General features: G+C 55.4%; 2 protein-coding genes across 8 annotated transcripts; one reads left to right on the plus strand and one right to left on the minus strand.

Annotated features, from left to right (window-relative positions):
- The first annotated feature begins 835 nt into the window (after positions 1-835).
- Positions 836-13,309, plus strand: STAC2 (SH3 and cysteine rich domain 2). 7 transcript variants are annotated; one of them, XM_044248096.1, is made up of 11 exons: positions 836-1,390; positions 7,503-7,809; positions 8,164-8,261; positions 8,424-8,514; positions 9,121-9,233; positions 9,323-9,395; positions 9,509-9,570; positions 10,066-10,163; positions 10,538-10,589; positions 10,950-11,087; positions 11,738-13,309. In XM_044248096.1, the coding sequence occupies exons 1-11, from the start codon at positions 1,301-1,303 to the stop codon at positions 11,921-11,923; spliced, it is 1,308 nt and encodes a 435-aa protein (XP_044104031.1). In that variant the 5' UTR covers positions 836-1,300; the 3' UTR covers positions 11,924-13,309. The 7 variants fall into 7 exon arrangements, with proteins under 7 accessions (XP_044104031.1, XP_044104032.1, XP_044104033.1 ...); XM_044248097.1 differs by having other exon boundaries at positions 11,685-11,877; XM_044248098.1 differs by having other exon boundaries at positions 11,705-11,810.
- A 5,047-nt stretch (positions 13,310-18,356) lies between these two features.
- On the minus strand, positions 18,357-23,273 carry RPL19 (ribosomal protein L19). The gene is made up of 6 exons (XM_044248102.1): positions 23,230-23,273; positions 22,186-22,292; positions 20,162-20,284; positions 19,417-19,537; positions 18,911-19,021; positions 18,357-18,561 (listed from the first exon to the last, which is right to left on the minus strand). Exons 1-6 carry the CDS (start codon positions 23,232-23,234, stop codon positions 18,438-18,440), a joined length of 591 nt encoding a protein of 196 aa, XP_044104037.1. The 5' UTR covers positions 23,235-23,273; the 3' UTR covers positions 18,357-18,437.
- Between the last annotated feature and the right edge of the window lie 235 nt (positions 23,274-23,508).

Here is a 23,508-nt window from a genome sequence, read left to right on the forward strand (position 1 = left end):
TGATCCAGAAGTTTCTTCACCCTCAAGGAAGGATTCCTTCAACCCCCAATCTACCACCCTTTTTTTGGACAGGCCAGGAGATAAAGCTCAAAGAGATACCTTCAGGCCAAACGGACAGCGGACAACTTGGAGAGTAAGAACCTCCCTCCCGCAACATCTCCCTAGCCCCTGATCTATCTCCATTTGTGGTAGGGTCTCTAGGAGGGGAAGGTGTCTTGGAGACGTTTGGGGACCTTAGCTGTGGGGACTGAGGCCCCTTCTTTGCTGAATTCCAAAGGCCAAGCCCCAGAGGAATCTTGCTTTGCGTCCACAAAGGAGGGATTGTCAGGTCTGGCCTTTGACACATGTTGTTAAATTGTCCCTTCTCTGCTTGAGGAGCAAAGTCCTCTGCTTGAAGGTTATGAGGACATCCCCTCACAGTCAAGGGATGCGTATATTTGGAGTCTCCAGAGCAGACACATCCAGTTAATGGGGCAGAAGGGTCCACATTCTTCCGCTACTTCACTATCAGAAAGTCCTAACTTGGATGTCACTCTCATCTATCCTTCTGTAGATCCAACCTTTTCTTGTTCCCTCAGTCGCATCCAGTCTCTAATATGGTCTCCCAAGTCTTCCACGACTTTGTCACGCTCCCCATTCAGGGTCTTTCGGTGTAAAACTAACCCCTTCCCCACGTCTTTACCCTTCGTGCTCCTCCCCATCTTATCAAGCCCCCCTAGGCTCCGCCCACCTTGCGCTCCTGGCCACCGCGGCAGCCAATAGCTGAGAAGCTGATTAGCATAGCGGCGCGGGGGAGCAGCGGAGGGAAGGGGGAGGGACCTGGCGACCTCCTAAATCAAAGTTGGAAGGCGAGGACTGGGCGGAGGGGCCTCCGAGTGCCCGGCCGGGGCCGGAGGGGGGAGGGGGAAAGGGATGGGGGGCGGGCACAGAGGACGGAGGAGCCGGCCGGACACGGACTGCTCCGTCGCTCCCTCCCTCAGCTCATCCCCGCGTCCCCACTTCCCTCCTCCCCTCGCTTGGAGCAGCATCCTCTGCAGACCCTTGGTCCTCATTCCCGGGGTCGTCCGGTTCCCGCGGCTCCGTGTAATTATCCCCCTTCACTGGCCAACCCGGGAACTTTCTCCTCCCGCTCTCGGCAGTGGGGGGTCGCTTTGCCTGGGCGGATTTTTCCTGGGGTTCACTGGGGGGCAGTCTCTGGAGAAGGGCCTCAGGGTCCCAGAGAGACGTCTGCCACCTGCCACCTGCACCCAGCAGACCTGCCGTCGGGTCTTGGCACCCTCTCTCCCCCTCTCCCCCAATCATGACCGAAATGAGCGAGAAGGAGAACGAACCGGATGACGCGGCCACCCACACCCCCCCGGGGACCATCTCTGCCCTCCAGGAAACCAAGGTAACTCAGGAGGGTAGAGGCCTGGACCCCTGCCCGGGTGCGTCCCCAGCCCGGGTGCCCTCTCCCCGACGCGGTCACCGCTGTGGGCTCGGGTCACGGCAGCGGGACCTGTGTGATCCCAAAGGCTCTGCGTGGTGACCTGGGTGAGTGGGTTCGCGACGAGGGGCCACCGGGAGCGCCCATCACACAAGCACGACACGCCCTTGCGCGCGTGATGAGCGGACACGCTGCCGCGACCCTCTGGGGAGGTTGTAACTCGGCTTTGTTGGAGGGAATCGGAGCAGCTAAAGCGGAGGGAGTGTGTAGCGGTGTGTAGCGGTGTGTAGCGGGTGTGGGCCGGTGTACGCGCCGGTGTGTGCGTGCGAGGCGCACCCCTCCCGCGTCCGCCAGGTCTCTGTAGCTCCGTCTGTCCCTCTCTGCCTGTGACTCTGAAAATGTCTCTACAACCTGTTTGTCTTGGTGTCTCTCCCGCTTTCTTTCGGCGTCTCTATATGTTTATCTCTGAGTCTCTCTGGATGTCTCGCTGGATGTCTCTCTCGGACCCGCCGCAGTCCCGCATTCCCCCCTTCCAGCCAGGTTAGGCTCGGGGACGTGAGGCCGCGGCCCGGGGGTGCGTAGCTTCCGAGTGCTCGCTGGGGGCTGCGGCAGTGCTGGCCATCGCGGGCGGGGACCAGGGGCTGTTGCTGCGGCTCCAGAGCAGAAGGACAGGCAACCCCACCCCCAACCCCGGGAGCGGGACAGGGGGCGGGGGTGGGGGGCGGATGGAAGCAAAAAGAGAAGTCATCGTAATTAATGAATGTCATAATTAACTCTAATTATGTATGATTGTTACTCCTGCGGGAGTCGCAATGAATAAATTATTCCCCAGTGAAGGCAGGCGGAGCCCAGACTCCTGGTGCTATAGGGGTTGGGGGAGGCCACCCCTTAAATTTAATGCTCTCCCCCCCACCTCTAAACTGTCCACGTCCTCCCCAAGTTCTAGGTGCTCAGGAGTGACCCTCAAGAAGAAGTTTTGCGGGGAGCAACATGAACTGAGTGGGCTGGGGATGCGGAGATAAAAGGAGGCTTGTATCAAGAGTGCTCTCTGTCTCCTCCCCAGACTCCAGGCCAAGGCCTCCTTCCTTCTCCCTTCCACCCTGGTGTTTTGCTCCCACCTGCTCCTGTTTATCCAGTCGAGGAGGGGGCACTGAAGACAAAAAAAAAAAAAAAAAACCCAAAAAAACGGGTGTGGTCTTTGGCTCCTTCCAGGTGTGGAGCTCATCTATAGATCTTTCCAATGCCCGTCTTGCTCTTAATTCGGTCCAGGCCACCTCTCAGGATATGAGGTTAATTCAAGGTCAAGGTCATCTAGAGAGTCACCAGGGGTAGATGAGTAAGGGCAAGGTGGCACTTGGCTGAGGCTCCCCAGGGAGCTCCTCCTCTCTAAACCAGTGAGACCCACTCCATCTCCATGTCAGTCTATAGATCAGAACTTGACCTTCTTCTGCCCCCTTCTGAGAATGAGACTCTGGTCTCTCAGACCAGAGTTAACTCCACCTCAGAGATCCAAGTCTCTACTAAGAAAGGAGTCAGGTCTCGGGGTGGGAGGATCTTGCTTGGAATATTTGTGATGGCTATTTTTTTTAAAGCAGAGGGTTCCAGGAGCTGAGCCCCATCCTGAGTGCCAATATCCCTGGCCTTCCCAGTTGCCTTGTAGTGGCCCCCGATGGATACATTCCCTTTGCTTCCCAAGGGCATGGGGGTCTTCCAGGCTCTGCCTTGCTTCCCACAGGAGGCGGGGCTGCCTGCTCCCCTTCTTAAGACCTCTCCAAAAGCAGGCAGGAGTTGAGGCAGTGCTGTCTCAGCAAACCCAGAGGCTGCAAGCTCAGCTGTGTGGGCAGGGAGAGGGCAGGAGGGGGAGGGCAGGGCATAGCAGGTCTGCATCTCCCTCGCCCAGTGCAAGGACTCCAATGATCTCACCTCTGAGGCTGATCCAGGGACATCCCAAGAGCAAGAGGAGGGGGATTGCATACATCGCCCTGCCCCTTTACCCCCCTTCCCTAAATCTCACCCTTGCAAAGGACTGTGATCACCCAGAGGCTGGGCTGGGGATCTGGATGGAGGTGTTCAGGAAGGCAGACATGGGCAGGGGGAGAATTCAGGGCCCTACCAGCCCCTTTAGCTCCCAGCATCTCAACCTGTCCCAAAGAAGCTTGGTCTTCAGACTATAGAACTTGGGGAAGGGGGAAGGGAGAGTTTGAGGCGGGTACAAAGAGGCAGCTGGTGTCCATTAGGCAGTGAAGCCAACATTCCAGAATCATTCATCAGTGCTGGGGTCCCCTGGGCATTCCTTGCCAGCCCAAGTCCAGCCTCCTGCTCATACTAAGGTTGGATCACATCCCTGCACCTGAGCTACTCAGTGACCCTCCTGCTACCATCCTTGCCATCGCTGGGTCCCCATGCCATCCTACCACAGGGTGGTACCATCACCCCCTTTGGTGCCATCCTTGGGAAGACCCTGCCATGCCAGCTCGCCATCTGAGTCAGCTTGTGCCACGCCCGCCACCACCCACCGCCAGCTGCCTAGTGCCCTTTCAGGAGCTGGAGGGAAGTGAGGAGATGCTGCGGGGAGCTGAGGAAATGAAGGGACCATCCAGTCTGTGGGGAGGTGGGGAGGAGGCAGGCAGGCCAGGCCCCGCCTCCGGGAAGGGATTCAGGAGAATGGGCCTGGAGGTCCAGTCTCCAAGCCAGACAATCTCCTGGGACATCCAGAGAGAATAAGGATCCAGGTGGGTCAGCTTGCCAGGGTGCATGGCAACTTCTCCCAGGGAATGGGTCCTGGGATACTGGGGGGCATCAAACAGAGAGCTGATGGGAGGTGGGGGGAACTAGGGAGTTAGTCCTCTCTGGGAACTAGGAGTTGCAAGAGTGGGAATACCTGACCAGGCTGAGCCAAAATGAGGTTTGAGTAGCCAAGCCAGATGTCTCTTGAGGGGACAGGCATCAAGCCATTTGGCAGATGTGCCCCCATCCTGCTGTCCAGCCATACACTTGACATCTGCCAGCCATCCCAGGTGATACATTATTCCTTCTGGCTTCTCTCCCCTCCTGGGATCTGGGGCCTCCAGCAGAACCAGGAAGTCGGGGGCAGAATTGGGGCTGCCCCAGTGCTGGGGAACATTCTGTTCCAAAGACCTCTGTACCCTGCAGAGGTGGCTCTTGGCACAGGCCAGGGGAAGACCAGGAAAGGGCAGAGGCTGGAGAGTAAGGAGGCTACACATCTCATCCTGTGGGGATTACTATGGAAATAACAGCCTTGGGCGGGAGGGACAGGACTGATGTCTTCAAATATTTGAAGGACTGATGCACATATAAGAGGGAGTGGCTCTTTCTGGAGCCAAGGGAGGAACAGAGCCGATAGGCAAAAAGATCTCAGGGAGGCAGGTTTCAGCTCTATATAGGGAAGCACTTTGCTGCGACGGCAGCTGCCCAAAGATGGAATGATTGTCCCGGAGACGGTGTGCTTCCTGCCATAGGAGGTGACCCGCAGTCAGACAACTGTTCACAGGGGACGTGGTGAAGGCATTGTGGGCCGATTTTACGGGCTGGGAACTACTCTAGGTGGCCGCTCTTGCACGTTCCTTTCAACCTTACATTTCCTGGTTGACCTGGCCGGCAAGACCATGGATGGCATCGCTGAGGGTCAGGAGTGAGTGAGGGCCAAGGCAGAGCCCAGAGCAGCAGGACTCTTCTGGTCCTTTTGGCTCAACAGCCAAAGCCACTGTTCAAGTCCTGGCTCTGCCACTTAGCAGCCGAAGACTCACTGCACGTGGGTGATTTCACTCCTAGGCGCCTGTGAGTTCATCTGCAAAGTGGGACCGTCATCGTCACTGTGTCGGCGGGAAGGGCCAGTCTTCATGAGGTCCTGCAGGAGGAGTGCTAGCTCAACCCCAGTATTTTGACAAGGACAGCCACTCATTATAGCTTTCTGTTTTTACTTTTTGGACCCAGAGCCTTGCATTGCTTAGAGAGCATCTAGTCCTGCCTCCTTCCTCTTGGACGTGGGGAAACTGAGGCTGAGAAAGTGGAAGTGAAGTGACTTGCCTTGAGACCACAGGAGTAGTTTTGTGCCCATGCCCAGCACAGCCTCCCAGAGCCCTCTTGTGCTCTGTGCTCTGGCCCCTGGGCAGAACGGTAGGTGGTCCTCCCCACCCCCACTCTGGGCCTCTGAGAGCCCCCAGAGTCATGTGGGCTCATAGAATACCTTTGTGTTCTAATTAATTGTCCCTCTAGGCCTCCACCTCTGCCCTAACACCCAGGGATCTGGGGCCTGGGGCCCTGCTTCTCATAGATGCACAAAGAAGCCTACAGTGCTACACAGGAAGCTGAGTTTGGAAAGCAAGAAGCTGGGCAACTCAGCGTGCCAGACACCCCAAGGCTCCCAGCTGGCACAGCGGGGCCTGCCTCGTGCCCAAACATCGCCCTCTCCCTCCTGCTTCTTCCTATGTTTTGCCACCTGCCGGCCTCCCTGGGGTCACGCAGGCTGCTTGGAAGTGCCAGCTGGGAACCCTGACCAATTTTCCCGGCCTAAAGCCAGGCATCCAGCCCCCTTTACCGATCACTGCTGGGAAGGAGTGGGCAGGAGTTAGGGGGCTCTCCCCAGAGGGGAAGAGGTTCAAGGATCTGGGTAGAGATATTTCCAGACCTCACTCTGGGCAGACTGTGAGAAGGATATGTTGGGGTGAGCAATGGAAGGAACTCTGGGCTGGCTGCAGAATGAACCCAGCATTCCAGAACATGGGTTCCATTTAGGATTCCAGGCACTCGCCCATCATTTGATCAACAAACATTGACCAAGCAGCTACTATGTCTTGGGGCTCTGGGTGGGGGTTTTATTCAACTGTCCCTGGCCTCGAGGGGCTCCAGTGTCCTGAGGTAGTGAGAAGTAATTGACAACGTAAACCAGATTGGGTCTGTAATGGAAGTCGGTACTAGGTGCAGTGGGGCCCAGAGGAGGGAGCGGTTATACTCAACGGAATTCCTGCAGAAGAAGAGACCGCTTCCCAGAGGAGGAAAAGTCACTGGAAACCCTGAGGTATAAAGAGGATATTTACTGGATAAGGCAGAGAAGAGGACAAACGCATCAAAAAAGTGCAGAGGAATAAACACGGACAGGTTTGAGAATCCCCATGTCTGGGCTGCAGGTGGAAGGCATGGGTGGGAAGGGAAGGCTTGGCAGAGCTGCACAGTCTCCTGACGGGGCCAAGGGCCTTGACTATGTCCTAAGGAGCCATGGAAAGTGGTTAGCCAAGTCAAGGATCACCTCTTTGGCAGCTGTAGGGAGAGCAGGCGGAGATGGGCAGGGTGGAGGTGGGGACTGTGACCCTGAACTGGGGCAGGGCTGTGGAGACGATGAGGTGATTATAGGGGATGGGCTGGAGAGCGATTTTGGAGGAAGAATCAGCCCCTGAGGATGAGGGTCCAGGATGACCCCTCCCCAACTCCCAGCCTGGTGGACAACCCCGGTGAAAACTGGGGACCTGGTGTGTCTGTTTGGCCCCCAAAGTATTATTTTGTTTAACTTGAGTAAATAGTACACCCATACGATGAAATCCTGTGTAGCCATAAACAAGAATGATGAAACTCTTTATGCGTTGGTATGGAATGATTTCCAAGATTTACTGTTAAGTGAAAAAAGCAAGGCGTAGGAAACATAGTACACTACCATTTCTGCAATGAAAAAAAAAAAAAAACAGTATAACCTCGAATTTGTTTCTATCCAAATTCACAGAAGAGTCTAGATTTCTTTTGAAAAATTGGAAAGCCTGGCCCCACTGGGCTAGCCGTGTGGACTAGCCCCGGTTGTCCAGGGGACCCCAGCAGCTGCTCTCTGGCTGGCCAGCCTGTCACAGTGCTCAACACTCCCAACCGTGCCTGCCCAGCCAGACCTTCTTTGCTCATGGACGCTCCCTACCTGGCTCCTGTTGGTATCCGGGATTGGGAGCACCTTCTGGAACAGGGAAGCCTCTGTCTTAGTACTTAGAGGCTGCGAGGCTGTGGCTGACCAAGGATCTATCCTGGCTGGGAGCCAGTCCCCTCTGGCTTTTGCTTACAGCCCCACTTCCTCTCTCAGCTGCAGAGGTTCAAGCGCTCGCTTTCCCTCAAGACCATCCTCCGAAGTAAGAGTGTGGAGAACTTCTTCCTTCGCTCTGGCTCTGAGCTCAAGTGCCCTACTGAGGTGCTGCTGACGCCCCCAACCCCACTGCCCCCTCCCTCCCCACCACCAGCATCTACAGAGGGGGGTGTCCCGACGCCGGCCCCCTCCCCCTGCCCCAACCCACGGCCCCTGGCACCACTCAAACCAGTAAGACTGCACAGCTTCCAGGAACATGTCTTCAAGAGAGCTAGCCCCTGTGAGCTATGCCACCAGCTCATTGTGGGTACGTGCCTGCAGTGTCAAGGAGAGGGGTCGTGGGGGTGGGCGGTGGGGAGTATACCCAGGCCAATGTTGGGCTCTTGCTACTTAGGGCCTCCGTCCTCACTGCACCCCTCACCCTGGGTGGACCAACGGGCAACCTTGGGGTGGGCAGGTGCCCAGGGCCACAGCGTTTACTAAAAACTTGGGCTTCGGTTGATGCCGCGAGTGTATGAGGAATAGGCACGCGGTCCCCAGGCTGACACGAGGATGCCCGGCCCCTTCCTCTGTCCAGTGCCCCACCTGCCCCCTCTGCTTCTTGCCCCTGGATGTACCCTCCTTGGCCTAATTGTTCTTGTTGAACCCAAATTCTTCCCAGGAAACTCCAAGCAGGGTTTGCGATGTAAGACGTGCAAAGTGAGTGTCCACCTCTGGTGCTCTGAGGAGATCTCCCGCCAGCAATGCCCAGGCAAGGCGGTGAGTGGGGACCATGGCTGGCTGGGGGTGTCCCCCCAAAGACTGGCCTGTGAGGGGAATGAGTGCCCCCCTCCAGGCCGGTTCCTCCCATGGGGTCGTCCTGGGGCTCGGGGAAGGACAAGCTACACCCTCATGCCCTCTCTCTGCTCCCTCTTGCCACAGTCCTCCTCCTTCCGTCGCAACTTCAGCTCCCCGCTCCTGGTGCATGAGCCACCCCCCGCCTGTGTCACAAGCAGAGAGTCCCCACCCACTGGTGAGTGTTTCCCCCATGGCCTCTGATCCCACATCCCAGGGGTGTGATGAGAAACCCACACATTCCTTAGATGGGCACCTGAGTCATGTGGCACTGCCGGTCCTTGGCACTTCCCTGCTCTGAATGCCCTTGTTTTCAATGGGGGGGGGGTACTCATTCATTCCTTCATTCATTCATCCTTCAACAGACATCTTACGGGACACTTCCTAAGTGCCAGGCATCATGCTAGACATGGGGACACAGCACTGAAGAAGGTGGAGTTCGTGGTCTAGTGAGGCAGCGAGACATGAAAGAGCTAATCACACAAATCGGCAATCAATCACCATTTTCATGAATGCCTGAACTGAGAAGGGTAGAGACTAGAGAGGCAGGCACTGTCCTCCTCCGCAGGGAGAGGGAAGGTGTCCGGAGATATGAAGGATGGGGAGGCATTCCAAGAGGAACTGGAGAAGACTGGTGTGGGCAGAGAGGGTCCTGGGGTGGGATGGGGCATGGAGTTAAAGAGAAAGGACGTCTCCGCTGTAAGGGAGTGAAAGTGACACAGGGCTTCGGGGCAGAACAAGGTTGGCTGCCGGGTGCCCAGCCTTGAGGGTGGCTCATTGGCAGGGGCCAGTGGCAAGGTAGACCCCGTCTATGAGACCCTGCGCTATGGCACCTCGTTGGCTTTGATGAACCGCTCCAGCTTCAGCAGTACCTCTGAGTCCCCCACGCGGAGCCTGGTATGTCGGCCACCCAAGGGGAGCCTGGGAGGCAGGGGTCTCTGTGGGTGAGGGTCCAGGGGCTGAGCCCTTCCCCCGTGTGTCCTCAGAGTGAGCGGGATGAGCTGAATGAAGATGGGGAAGGCAGCATTCGCAGCTCAGAGGAGGCCCCTGGAGACAGTGGTGAGTGGAGGTGGGGACCAGAGGACCAGGAGGTGGGGACCAGGGGCAGGGAATGGAGCCCAGGGCGGGCCACTCCCTGCAGCCTCATGCCCCTCATGCCTTGGCATCTCTAGTATTCACAGCCCCAGTTGAGAGTGAAGGGTCAGGACCGGAGGAGAAGAGCCCCAGACAACAGGTGAGGTTATGCGGGCACTGAGCCCTGGGAGGCCAGATGGCAAGGGAATGTTACTTCTTCTTGTCATTGATTCATAGGTGGGTGCGAGCATGGTGAGTGGGGGTGTCACTGCTCCGTCATTTATCCTCAGTCTACGGGGATGGGCAATGCCAGAGTGAGTATGCAGGAAAGGGGGGTAGCCCCCTTGCCACCATGGAGCCAATGCTGCTGTCCCCACTCCCGTGCCAGCTCCCCAAGACTGGGCCATTCCAGGGCACAGCAAGGTGCAGCAAGGCACAGAGAGTATTCCCTTTCTCCATCCTTGGCCTGGTCCCCCAGGGATGAACCCAGAAGATAGGAGAACTTGACCTCTCCCCGTCATGGACCCAGGGGCACTGTGTCCCAACCCCTAGCAACCCCCCCCCCCACCAAGGGTAGGCAGGTCAGGGCCAGTGAACAGTGGGTGGAATGAGGAGAGTGTCCTTTTCCCATCACTGACCTGGAGCTTTTCCACAGCCCCCCAAACCCCTTCTGCGGAAGGACGTGGGACCCATGTACTCCTACGTCGCGCTCTACAAGTTTCTGCCCCAAGAGAACAACGACCTGGCTCTGCAGTAAGTCCTCTTTGTGGTCCAGCCCCACCAGGCAGCCACCCAGCTCCAGCTCAGGGCCCCACTCCCAGACCTTGGAATACGAGTGTGAGGGGGATCTTCAGGAACCTTCTCCCGGCATGCATGAGTCCAGAGAGGAGCTGGACTGCCCAGAGTCCAAAAGGGATTGGCGCTGATGTCCTCTCTCCTACCCCCGGCCCGGGCTCTGCCCTACAGTGTCTGCTGTCCCTGTGGTCACAGGGTCCTCTGAGGGCGTCAAGAATGCTCCCCCAGCTGCAGGGTGGGGGCATGCTGGGGATCTGGGGACCCCAGATCGTTAAGATGTGGAAAGGGCAGGTCCCTCCTGCCCATTTGCAACCCCAGCTCTGTCCTCCCAGGCCTGGGGACCGGATCATGCTGGTGGATGACTCTAACGAGGACTGGTGGAAGGTGACTTGGCAGGGTGGGGAGCAGAGGGACCCTGGTAGGCACCCCACCATTCCCCACCTTCAATGGGCATTGCCTCACCTTCTTCTCTCCAGGCCCAAAGTCCTCCCCTCCTCCAGCCACTGGCCCTCACCAAGCCTAGGACCAGCACTTGGGACTTGCTCTCACTTTGACCCTCCCTGTCTCAGCCTTGTCCCTCTGCTCACCTCATGCCCTTCCCGGTGCAGAAGCCACCCTCTGGGGGTTCGGATACAGGAAGCCCAGGATCTGGAGTTTGATGGCGGTGGCTCTGAACGGGCAGCGAGTCTAGAGGAAGCGATGTTGGGGGGGGGCATGGGAGCTCATTGCCAGCCTCATCCCCAGGGCAAGATTGGCGACCGGGTTGGCTTCTTCCCAGCCAATTTTGTGCAGCGAGTCAGGCCAGGCGAGAATGTTTGGCGCTGCTGCCAACCCTTCTCTGGGAACAAGGAACAGGGGTACATGAGCCTCAAGGAGAACCAGGTGAGTTCCTGGGCCCCGCAGCAGCTGGAGAGGTGGGCAGGAAAGGGGCACCAGGGGCAGCATGAATGCCCTGGAGGAGGACACCTCCAGCCTGGCAGTGGGGAGGAAGGAGGGTTAGGAAGGCAGGACTGCAGGGCCCTCCTGTCATCTCCTGCTGGGGACTGGGGCTGGTGGCCAACACAGGCAGGGGGCTGAACTGGGTTCGAGACAGCTTGGGGGAAGGGAAGAGCACTGGGTGAGGAGTCTGGAGGCTTGGGTTTGAATGCTGGCTACGCCTCTGGCTTGTTGTGTAAGCTCCGGCAAGCCTTTTTCCCTCCCCTTACCTCCCCTGCGAAATGGGAATTCAGCTGGGGCGTTAGACCAGCTGATCTCACAGGTCAGCCCCAAAGTGCTGCTCAGCATCTGCTGATGTCCTGATCTTGCTGTCGAGCCCAGTACCCTCATGGGATCTGCTCCCGTCACCCCAGCTGATGTCTCCAACCACATCTGATCCTGGTCCCATCAGTCCCTGGGGTGGCCCCCTGGGAGCCATCACCAGGACTCAGGGCCAGGGCTGCAGGCAGAGCCGGGACTCGGCTCCTTGTCTCTCCCACTCAGATCTGTGTGGGCGTGGGCAGGAGCAAGGATGCTGACGGCTTCATCCGCGTCAGCAGCGGCAAGAAGCGGGGCTTGGTGCCAGCCGACGCCCTGACCGAGATCTGAGAGGAGCCAAGAGAACCCAGATGCCACCCTGCCCATGCCTGGCCCTTGCTTCTGGCCCTGGAGGGGAAAAGGCATCTGCCCTCTGCCTCTTTCCTAGGGGCCACTCCCCGGGACTTGGGAGCCTTCTGCACTGAGGAAGGTTTTATTTCTTGGGTCCCAAGTTGCCCTGAGGGAGTTGCTCCTCTGGGACTTGGAGATGAGGAAGGAGGAGAAAGTGGGAGGGAATGGGGGAAACTCCAGGTAGGTCCAGCCCATGCCCGGACATCCAGTTGCCACGCTGAATGCAGCCCTGGGGAGGGGGGCATTCCTGGGGAACTGTCCTGCTGCTTTGTCCAGAGAGCCTTCCCACACCCACACCACCTCTGCATGCCCGACACTGTCCCCCTTGCCCCACAGAGCCCCTGCTTGGGTCTACGTGCGTGACCTTGCGGCTGCCCCTTTGGAAGGAAGTGGGGCCTTGGGAAGGTGCCTTCCCAAGTCTCCCAGGTCTCCTCCCTCCGCCCGGGGTCAGGAGGTGGTTCAGGGCTGCGGGAGGATCCTGAGTCCAACTCCTGGTTTCCCCACCTCTGTCCCTCCATCAGTTCTCAGGAAAGTTCTGCGGGAATCTCTCCCCTTACTTGAAACCCTGGGCAGACAGAGGAGGAGAGGGCCGAGTTCTGGGGAAAGCTCGGTAAATCAGAGACTGTCTCCTCAAAGAGAACAGTCAGTCAGCACAGAGCGGCCTCGTGGTGCCCTTGCCCACTGGGGGAGGACACTCAGTAGCATCCTGCACACAGAAACCTGACCGAGAACAACAACAACAAAAAACAAAAAACCCAGCCCGTGCTTGGTCAGAACCCTCATTTGACTGTCAGGAATCTGGAAGTCTCAGCTAGCAGGACTGACCAGCCAGGGGAGCTGTGCTTAGTTTCTGCCCCAGGTCTCACAGGGCCCAGCCCTGGGAGCCCCACCGTCAGGGCCAACCTCCATATGGCCCTTCCTCACCCCCTTCCTCGGGACCCCTCCTTCTGTGCAAGAGTCCCTCTTCTGGTTGTAGCTGTGCCCTTCTCCTGGACACCGAGTCCTGGGAGGAAGAGGGAGTGGGAGACGGTCAAGACCCATCATTCTGTTTGGCCACCAGGAAAGGAAGGGGGTGGGCACCATGGGTGTGGGGTAGGCACACACATGAAGAGGACCCCTCCCTGGCGGGTTGCTTTTCTCTGGTGCCAACCTCCCTCTCCCCCTAAGCTCAGAGCCTCCTCTTGTGCCCTTGATCGCGCCAGCCAATGCCAGCCCCCATCCTGGGCACAGTCACACCCTCCCACACAGTAGGAGGGACACATCCTCCTACCATTGGCCCCTGCCCCATTTCTCCCCGTCCATGGGGGGCTCAAGCCACACTGCCCTGTTTGCTGCCACGGGGTCCCCCCAGCAATATCCCAGGGGCGGGCCCCATGCCCACGGTACATGAGGCTGCATGATGGGTCTACGGGGGCGTTGCTGAGCCCCTAGACCCTTTAAATAAATGTTTCTTGTCCCAATCTGCTCCGGCGTGTCTGCTTGGGAGAGAGGAAGGAAAGGTGCAAGGAGTGGGGCAGGGGCTGGAGGTGCCAAAAGGAGACAAACCTGGAGGGGGAAGAATTTGTGGATCTCTGAGAAGAGGGGAGCTGGGATAGACCCAGACGTGGCAGGGGTCCCCATGCTTCCCTAGTCCCTTCTCTGGGTAGCAGCCCGAGATGGATCTGGGGAGGAGTTCGAGAGAAAAGCAGGGCAGGGATGGGGTGGGGTGGGATGGGATGTTCCGGGATGCTGGAAGGGGAGAGGGTGCAGCTGCGGTCACTTTCTGGCTCGATGCACACCTGCGTCCGCAGGGGAGGGGCGCCCAGCCATGAGCCTCAGCACCATTTCCGCGCAGCCGTTGGTGGCCCCCGAGACATCCCCTTCCCCGAGATCAGCCTCGCCCCCGCAGCTCCCGCAAACCCGAGGCAGAAAGGCCGGCTGCGCGGACAGTCTCCGACAGTGGGGCCCCCCCGAGATGACTCAGTCCTGCCTGTCATGGAGAGCCTGGCACGCGGGGAGCCGGCGGCAGCGCCCCTCCCGCACCAGTGCCCGCCGCCCACCTGCTCCGCCGCAGAGCTGCCTCCCTCCCCTCCTCCTGCCTGGCCGCGTCATAGCCAAGGCAGGCACGTCCTGTGCTATTTATAGGCAGAGGGGAGCGCAGAGGGATAAAGAGGCGGGCTGCGGGGGGGGGGGGGGGGGGGGCAGGGCCACGCCAGTGCCACCAGAATGAGGGAGTGTGTGCTGCCCCTCCTGGTTGGCACCCAGCGCTTCTGCCTTCTAGCCCCCCACCCACCCAAAGCGAGGGCGGCCAGGTAGGGCCAGACCCGGAGCTTTCCTGGGGCCCCTTCAGCCAGGGAAGGCCCTAGAGCTAGGTGGGTGAGCCGGAGAGGGAGGATGACCACTCCTTTCTAGGACCCCTGGTAATGGGTATGAAAAAAGGGGTCACAAACCCAGTCCAGGGGCTTCAAGAGAGGAGAATTGGCTAAAGAGGCACCTGCTGTGCCTGGAGAACCATGCTGGGAACTTTATGTAATCCTCTCAATGACCCAGCAAGGCAAGGGGCGCTCTCCCCTTTTCACAATGAAGAAACTGAGGCACAGAGTTATTAGGGGGCATATTCAAGGTCATAGAACTTATCCAGCCCTGCCTTGCCTCTTTTATACAGAAGGACACTGAGGTCCAGAGTGGATCAGTAACTTGCCCAAGGTCAACCAGCAAACTGGTGAGCAGGCCAGTCTCAGAAACCATGTCTCTTGCCTCCCAGTTCAGCTCTTTCCTGACCAGGGTCCCTGAGTGCCTAAAAACAACAAGATGGAAACAGAGACACCCCAAGACGCTGAGCCAGGGGCTCTGGGGAACGAAAGCCCACCCCACTGGAGAGAGGGAAAGCCTTTCAGCCAAGCTTTCTGCACACTCCGCTTGTGCCTGCCCCCAGCCGGCAGCTGGCCTGGACCCCCGCCTCCTCCCCAGCCCATTTGCCGCACTGCTGAGTACAGCAGCTTTTTCGGGTGGCTGAACCACTACCAGCACGCTCACTGCCTGGGGGCGGGGAACAGCTGGTGCCCCCACGATAGCCTCTGCCCTCCTCTGTGCCATTCTGGGGTGTGGCTGGGCCAGCAGATACCCCCCGGCCTCTGGCAGAGGATGTCCAGGAACTGCTGGTGCCTGCTCCCTGTTTGGCTCTATTGTCTGACCCACGAGCCCTCCCTCCCTCCCTCCACCTCAGCCTGCGCTTAACCTGGCATAGATGGTCTGTGGATAGACTTCAGGGAGATGCGAAAAGAGGGGGAGTCTGGAAGCCAGAGACAAGAAGCCTGAAAGAGCAGAGAGATGGATATCAGAGGTGGGGGTGGGGAGACACAGACAGAGGGAGACCCTCTGCGCAACCTCACCCATTTTGTTAGTCCCATTCCCTTTGGTCTTGTCGGCCTTCTTCACCGCCCCCCATCCTTAACACATGCCACCCCAATGCTTGGGACAGGCTGGGGACCTCTGCCGAGGAGTGCGAGGGAGGCAGCGTGGACGTCCAGCCTCTGGACTCCCTGGGCTGGCAGGGAGCTGGCCTGGGGGTCTCTGTCTCTCAGCCTCAGAGAGAGCATCGGGAAGGGGTCCAAGGACCTCAGTTCCCTTCTCCTGCCCACATGGCCCTGCAGCAGCTGTGGGCCTCGTCCCTGTGTGGCTGCCTACTCTGAATGACACCCTTCCACGTCAGGAGGATCAACGGTAGGTGCTAGTGTTCACGCCATGCTGAGATCCTGGAGAGTCCTTGGCTTCTCCAGGCCTCAGTTTCCTCCCCCAGAAATGGAATTAGACTTCTCAGGGAGGCTTTCCCTGAGGGCCATGAGCCCCTTTAAATGATATGCAGAACTATGTGGTGGGACCAGTCCTATGACTTTGAGAGGATGGACCTATCTTTCCATCGGACCAACCCTAGGCTCCAGGACCTGGACAAGATCCAGCGGTTACTTTCGGGGGCTCTGCCTGCTGAGGCCGCTCCCTACCCTGCCCTGGGGAGGGTTTGGAGGCCTATGGTAAAAAGAAGCAACCTCCACGTCTGCGGTGAGCTCCAGAAAGAAGTGACTAAACCCGAGGTTTCCCAAGAGATAGGCTTCTAAAACCCAGACCTCTTCTCTCCCACCCAACAGCTTCCAAAACAACCCTCAAAATGAACCGGTAGCCTACCCCTCCAGCAACCTGAAGGAGAACAGCGCCATCTCCTGGTCAAGGGCAGAAACTGGCTTCGAGTTGCAAGCCCAGGAAGCCTGGTGGAGGGTCCCTGTGGTAACCTTCTCCTTCCTGTCATCCCTCCACTGCCTGGAAGGGAGGGGAAGAGAGATAGGGGGAGTGGAAGGAGGGTGGCCTACCATGCCCTTCCTCTTGTGGTCCAGCCATGCTTGGGAAGGAGGTATCCCATGATCCAAGCTGGAAGCTTGGTGAAGGTCCTTCCCCTTCTAGGCCACAGCCTCCCCGCAACGTGGACCTGCAAAGGATTACAGCACAAACTAAAGGATATAGTTAACACAGGCTGTTACAGTGGCGACAGGGAACCCAAAAATCCCGTTCTGATGCATGTGAGCAGGGTGAAGATCCTCTGGATTTTTCTGAGTCTGAGCTGCCTTGCCTTGGGCCACCCACCTGCCCCACCTTGTCTGGACTGGATGAGGACCTAAAGGTGGGGTAAGAGAGGGGGTCTGGTGTCTCCAAGAACCTATCAGTCCTGTCTTCCCCATGCACGTGCAGTTGGGAACATCTGCCCAGCACATCCCCTCAAGACCCCAGTGGGTCAGGAGAGGGGTGGGGGGGGCAGGGCAGGGAGGAAACAGGCATGCACCTAGCTATGCTGAGGACTAAAGAAGGGGGCCCCTTCTCTGCTACTTTTCTCCACATGCTAGACCTCTGACACCCCTGTATTTAACTGGCTGACTGACACTTCCCACCTGAACATCTGTCCTTCAAACTGCGACCCCACTCCATATATGCAAAGCTCTTCTAGTCATTCTCCCTAAATCACTTGCTTCCTTCCTGACCACCAAAGGCATCACCTGCCCAGTCCCCTAAAGCTTGAGGCCTGGGGATCAAGCCACTTCTTCCTTGGACCCCATGGTGCCTACCAAGTCCTATCTTACTTTCTAAACATCTTGAATCCATTTTCCCGCCCCCAGTATGCAGGTTGTGTGAACAGCACATCACCTCACAGCTTTCCACATCTACAAAATGGAAAATAACTCTACAATGTTCTGGGGATTAGAGAACCCATGTCAATGCCAAGTGCCTCTTCTGACTCGAAGAGCAGATCCTTCACCGAAACATGTATTGGTGGTTATCACTACCAGCAAGTGGGCAAAATAAAACTTACTCCTGTTTGTAAAAGGGGATACAAATTCATTAAGCAACTTACAATGGCTTCAACAAGTGTTTATTCCAATTTCTGCTGAGAAAAGCCTTTTCCTTTGTGCCCTATGCGATGGATAGATACCAAAGAAACGTTAAAAGTTTTTAGTAATCTCTACACCCAACCTGGAGCTCAAACTCAGAACCCCAAGATCAGGTGTGGTTGTTTTTTTTAAGATTTTATTTGAGAGAGTGCAAAGCAAGTGAGAGAGACATAAGACAGGACGAGCCAGGGAGAGGAGCAGAGGGAGAGGGAGAAGAAGACTCCTCACTGAGCAGAGAGCCTGAGGTAGGCCAATCCCAGGACACTAGGATCATGACCTGAGCCAAAGGCAGACACGTCACTGAGTCCCCCCAGATGACCCAAGTGCATGTTCTTCTAAGGTAACAAGGGACCCTGAAAAACCCCTCTTGGCTGTAAAGAAAAACGTCTAGAAATTGGGGTGCTCAAGGCCATCTGAGCAGCTTCAGGAGGGGTCGGCAGTCGAATCCAGGTGGCATCAGCTTCTGGGCTGGTGGTAGTTGAAATCCCCCTGCCCCTCAGCCTGAGGGGACAGCTGAGAAATACACGCAGTCTCGATGCTTTTTAAAAAATGACAACTGATACCAAGACTTCTGTTGGTTCCCAACCAACACTTGGGACCACTTTTGACCTGTTACCCACTTTCTCCTGCGAAGAACAGGGTTTCTGCTTGTTTTTAAGATTTTATTTGGGGGAGAGAGCCCGAGCTAACCAGAGGGAAAAGGGTCAGAGGTAGAGGCAGATTTCCCACTGAGCAGGGAGCCTGAGGCAGGACTTGATCCCAAGACCCTGGGATCATGACCAGAGCCAAAGCCAGATGCCTAACTGTATGAGCCACCCCGGCACCCAGAAGGGCACTTCTGAAGCACAGGATTTTGGAGACTTGAGAAGTCATTCTTTCCCTCCCTTCAGATCAGCCCTATACCCAACTAAAACAAGGTAAGAAACCCCATCACTCCCATAAATGCACACAAGTACAACCAGAGGCCAGGAGTCAAGGACACAAACAGGCATCCCACAAAGGGCCTGTGCCCCAATCCTCAGTGTGCAGTCAGTTCTGATCCTTTCAATAGTGAACACCCACCAAGCAGCCAGAAACTTCGGAAGCAGAGAGAGGCAGATAAAAGTTTGTTTTATTGAATAACTGATCTGTCTTATTGCCGAGGCCACTATGTACAGACAAAAGAGAGGGAGTTTTATTTCTTGGTCTCTTCCTCCTTGGACAGAGTCTTGATGATTTCCTCCTTCTTGGCCTGGAGCCGCTCTTCACGGCGCTTGCGAGCCTCCTTGGTCTTTGATCTGCGGGCCTCAGCCTGGTCACTGGATGACGGAAAAGGGAAGATGGGTCAGTTTGAGAATAAACGAGCTGCTGGGAAGACAGAAACACATGCCCAGACCCCTCTCACTGAGCCTAGTCAGCTTGAGGAATGAGTCACTTGGGTCCACCATGCGCTCCTGCTTCAACTAAGCCACAGTCCCCACCCTGCAATGAGGGTAGGTGGTATACGGCACAGAGGAGCATAGGTTTCTAACTCAACAGCTACTTTCTGGACAGACTGTGTAAGTCAGAATCAGGCAGCAGTGTATTTTAAAGGTCTCAGAACAACCCTTATAATCAAGATCAAAGATCCTGCCCCCATGACAGAGGCCAATTTCTGAATAAACTTACGCCAGAAGCTTCTTGCGAGCCTTGTCTGCCTTCAGTTTGTGGATGTGTTCCATGAGAATCCGCTTGTTTTTGAACACGTTACCCTTCACTTTCAGGTACAGGCTGTGATACCTGCAGGATAGAAAGGTTCAGAGGCTCTGCTCAGCAATGGGAGCAGAGGCTGGCCCGGCATCTGCCCCTCTACATGAGGTCCCTAAGGACGCAGGGTTCCTCTCCTCTATTCTGTGGGGACGGTTTCCCCCAAACCAAGACTCTTCCTGCAATTTCCAGAAAGAGCTTGCCTGGCAAGTTAAGTTCAATTCTTGGGCTATCCTGATATTGTACATGGATTTTGGGGGGGGAGACAGAGAGAAGACACCGGACAGAATGGAACAACTTTCTTTGAAAGGCCTAAGACACATGGCACCCTCCCCAAGGCCAATGAGACAGTTGGTGAGTCTGTGCAGAGAACAAGCTGTCAAAGCACCAAATGGGTCTCCGTGGCCGTAAAAAGAGGGTGTGCTTACATGTGGCGATCAATCTTCTTAGATTCACGGTATCTTCTGAGCAGCCGGCGCAGAATTCTCATCCTCCTCATCCAGGTTACCTTCTCTGGCATTCGAGCATTGGCAGTACCTTTCCTCTTACCTGCAAGGAAGGGGAGTTAAGCCCACTGCAGCGCCACTGGGTCTTGAGTCAGTTACAAGAGCCAGCTGCTTGGTCACAAGGTCAGCTGCCAATTTCTTCAACACCTGACAATTTGCTATCATGTGCCAAGTGCTTGATCTCATTTTCAGTAGCATATTTTCATTTTACAGATGATGACCCTAAGCATTTCTTTCATTTGTTCATTTTAAAGCAGCCCCAACAAGGCAATTACTCCACTTCATGCAGAATGTGCCCAGGACAGGGTGTACAGCATGGCAGTATGGGAAGCTAGAAGAGGCTTTAAACCTGTGACCTTCATCTCCCTAAATCATCCTAACCCTAGAAAGTGGTCTTAGGACTTACCGGACACATTTCAAGTACCCAGTAGAATCCTTGGCATAGTGTAGGTATTCAATAAATGTGACCTCTTTCTACCAATACTTTCAACTCCAACACTAGGGTCAACTTTCTGAGTTGGCACACAGAGAAAATACATGTAATATCTTGGAATAAGAAGAGGCCTTATGAGAAGACAAAATGGAAAGAAAAAGATCCTGGATATATCCCAGTCTAGACTTAGGCAACTCTAATTTAAGTCTCAGAGAAAAGGGAAGACACACTTACCAATGCCCATATGCCTGCCCTTCCGGCGGGCCAAAGTGTTCTTCCGGCACCGAGCCCGGGAATGGACAGTCACAGGCTTCCGGATGATCAGCCCATCTTTTATCAGTTTTCGGATCTGCTGACCTGGGAAAATAATGTATCTATAGTCAGTGGGGATATGCCAGTCATAACCGAGAGTCCGAACAAGACAGGCCAGAAAAATCGCTCACATCCCTGGCCCAGTGGTCTCAAAAAATGCTACAAATATTGGAACTTCTGCTTATTTCTCTTTTGCTAAAAAACAAAAAACTTCTATTTTTTCTAGATGTTTTACAGCACACTCGATTTATGTTATCTGAGGATGTGTGATCAAGAATTTACAGGTATGCAGTACCTGAGTGGCTCAGTGGGTTAAAGCCTCTGCCTTCAGCTCAGGTCATGATCTCAGGGTCCTGGGATCAAACCCCACATCGGGCTCTCTGCTCGGCAGGGAGCCTGCTTCCCGCCCTCTCTCTGCCTGCCACTCTGCCTACTTGATCTCTGTCAAATAAATACATAAAATCTTAAAAAAAAAAAAAAATTTACAGATATGGCCTTGTCCTTCAAATCCTGTCTCACCTATTAGCTACTGGTCTAAAACAAAATTAGGATATTCTGAGCACATGTTACAATGTCACAAATTAAAACTAGTTAAGAAGGGGCGCCTAGGTGGCTCAGTGGGTTAAAGCCTCTGCCTTCGGCTCGGGTCATGATTGCAGGGTCCTGGGATCAAGCCCCACATCGGGCTCTCTGCTCAGTGGGGAGCCTGCTTCTCCTCTGTCTCTGCCTGCTGCTCTGCCTACTTGTGATCTCTCTCTGTGTGTCAAATTTTATTTTTAAATAAAATCTTTAAAAAAAAAAAACAAAAAACTAGCTAAGAAATTCCTTGATACTGACCAACATTCTTTGCTTGACCAAGCTTTTCATCAGACTCGTGAACAACCTCCTAGACCCATCTGTGCATGTCCTTCTAAATTCTAATCTTTGGGGGTGCCTGACTGGCTCATTATGTAGAGCCTCTGCCTTCGGCTCAGGTCATGACCTCAGAGTCCTGGGATCTAGCCCTGCATCTGCCTCTCTGCCCATCAGGGAGCCTGCTTCCCCCACCCTCTGCCTGCTGTTCTACCTACTTATGATCTGTCAAATGAATAAATTAAAATCTTAAAAAAAAAAAAAATTCTAGTCCTTGTAAGAACCCTGCTTAAGTCAAGCACAAGCCCCTACCTTTGATAAAAAAGATTAGGTTCCCCATCCACCAACATTCCCCAGGTGATGTCTGACCATCCCAGCTTACCTTTAGCAACAATCCTGTTAGGTCTAGCCAGAAACCCACCACCCCTGCCCCACCCCCAGCCCTTTACCATTAGGGTTTCCTCTTAGTCATCTTCTATCCCTCATACCATCCACCTTGGCCATAAATTCCCACTTGTCCATGCTATGCTTAGACTGGAGTGCAACATCTGCCACCCCCCCGCCCCCGCTGTAAAATTCCAGGGCAGTGGTCCCTACACATGTGGGAATAGTCCCGAATAAAGCCTGTCTTACTATCTTTAACAAAGATGACTGAACCTTTTTCTGTATAACATTACATGGAAGTAATGTAGATATGTTGCTATCTGCATTACTAACATCTGTTTAACTGCCCTGAAAAACTGTGTGCCTAGAGGCCTTTACTAAAGCCCTAGGTCCCAGATCTTCCCAGTCCACCCTTCATCATTTCCTTGGCCATCTCTACTCCCAGTCCCTGTACCATCTCCTCATAAATCCTTCACGTAGTTATAAAACAATATCCACGTTAGCAATAATCATTAATACAAAACTGGGTTGTTTCATTAACTTCCATCCTGTCATTTTGGCAAATGGCACGTAGAGAACCTCTACCATATTTCTGGGACCCTCCATTTTAGAAGACCCCAAACTATGAGCTTTTGTAGTTGTTAAGTCAATAAAATCGTGACATCTTTCATCTCATAAGCAATAGGGTGACGAAGACCCCAAGAACTCACGGGAATTGGCATTGGCGATTTCATTGGTCTCATTGGGGTCCAACCAGACCTTCTTTTTGCCACAGCGGAGGACACTGGAGGCAAGCCTCTTCTGAAGCCTGAGCATACTGTGACAAACAGAAAACATTATCAAGCCCTGGAAGCCCCTTCCCAGCAATACCTTCCAATCTTTTAATGATGTGAAAAATAGAACACAGGAACTGGATACGTGTAAGCACTCAGTATTTAGGACAACATCCTGCCCTCCATCCCCATATTAAGAGGCTTTCCTATAGCAAGATTTTTGTGCTGTGCGTTCCTTGCAGGGGCAACTGGCCGCCCTGGAATGAGAACAAAGTCCAAGCTATGCCTAACTTCTCTGCCTCAGTTTTCTCCTCTACAAAATGAGGCTAACGGATAAAACTGGACGAAAAGGGCCCTTATGCCCTTTCTGGCACTGAGACTGAGGTCTAAGAATCCGAGGCCAGAGGGTCTGATTTGCTCTCTAATCCTTTGCTTCGTGGGCTTGTTTTCCTCGTCTTATTTCAGTAAACAAACTTACATTCAGCTAGCCTTAGAATTTTCTTAACACACTTACATTCCGCCTGGTTTTCTTAGGAACCGTCCACGGGGCGGAAGGCGTTAAAGTGCTAGGGATCGCCTCACTCTAAGCAGTCTGAGGCCCGAGGCCTACGCGAGACCGGCCCTACGTCACATGGAAGCAGAGCTCGGCTCCGTTCCGGGGCGCCCAGCGAGTAAGGGGGCCACAGTCTAGACCCCGCCGCGGCCCTTCCACTGTCCGCGCAAAAGTCGCTCGCGAACCATATGGGGCGCGGGGCCCATTCTGCCCGCGGCCTAGCGTTCTCGGGACGCTCCCCCCCACCCATGCCCGGCCCGACTCCCCTGGAGACCGGGGCCTAGGGCGCTCCGGCCCACCCTAAGCTTCGGGACTGGCTGCTTCAGGGCTGCCTCCACCTCATCTCTCCCACCCGGAGCCACGGAAGCAAGTCCTGCCGTCCGCTGGCACCGCGGATCAACCAAAATCAGAGGCCCACTCGCCCTCACCTCATGGCTGCGGCCGCAGCGCTGAAAGGAAAGACCTCCCTCGGCCCGGGATCCTCCCATTATCTGTGAAGGGGAGAGCCCATCCCCTGCTCCGCTCTCACCCGTATTCCCCGCACATCCTGGCATCCCCTACCACGCTAAACTTACTCTTATTCTCTATGAAGACCGAGCTAATATAATCCTAATCTCGCGAATCGGCTTTAAACTCAAAAGATGTAGAAATAGATCCTTTCGGTGGGACAAAGTGGTATAGTCCGACTTCCTACTGGGCATGCGCGG

The sequence above is a fragment of the Neovison vison genome, chromosome 5 (assembly GCF_020171115.1).
Source record: "Neovison vison isolate M4711 chromosome 5, ASM_NN_V1, whole genome shotgun sequence".
Classification (NCBI taxonomy): Eukaryota; Metazoa; Chordata; class Mammalia; order Carnivora; family Mustelidae; genus Neogale; species Neogale vison.

Excerpts from the sequence above, each read along its gene's own strand:
- STAC2 (XM_044248095.1), top strand. The coding sequence starts at position 1,301 with ATGACCGAAATGAGCGAGAAGGAGAACGAACCGGATGACGCGGCCACC. Across the intron at positions 8,515-9,120 it reads CAGAGAGTCCCCACCCACTG|GGGCCAGTGGCAAGGTAGAC; the intron begins GTGAGTGTTTCC and ends GCTCATTGGCAG. Across the intron at positions 10,590-10,949 it reads CTAACGAGGACTGGTGGAAG|GGCAAGATTGGCGACCGGGT; the intron begins GTGACTTGGCAG and ends CCTCATCCCCAG.
- RPL19 (XM_044248102.1), bottom strand. Across the intron at positions 19,538-20,161 it reads GGGCAGGCATATGGGCATTG|GTAAGAGGAAAGGTACTGCC; the intron begins GTAAGTGTGTCT and ends CCTTCCTTGCAG. Across the intron at positions 18,562-18,910 it reads GCTCGCAAGAAGCTTCTGGC|TGACCAGGCTGAGGCCCGCA; the intron begins GTAAGTTTATTC and ends TCCGTCATCCAG.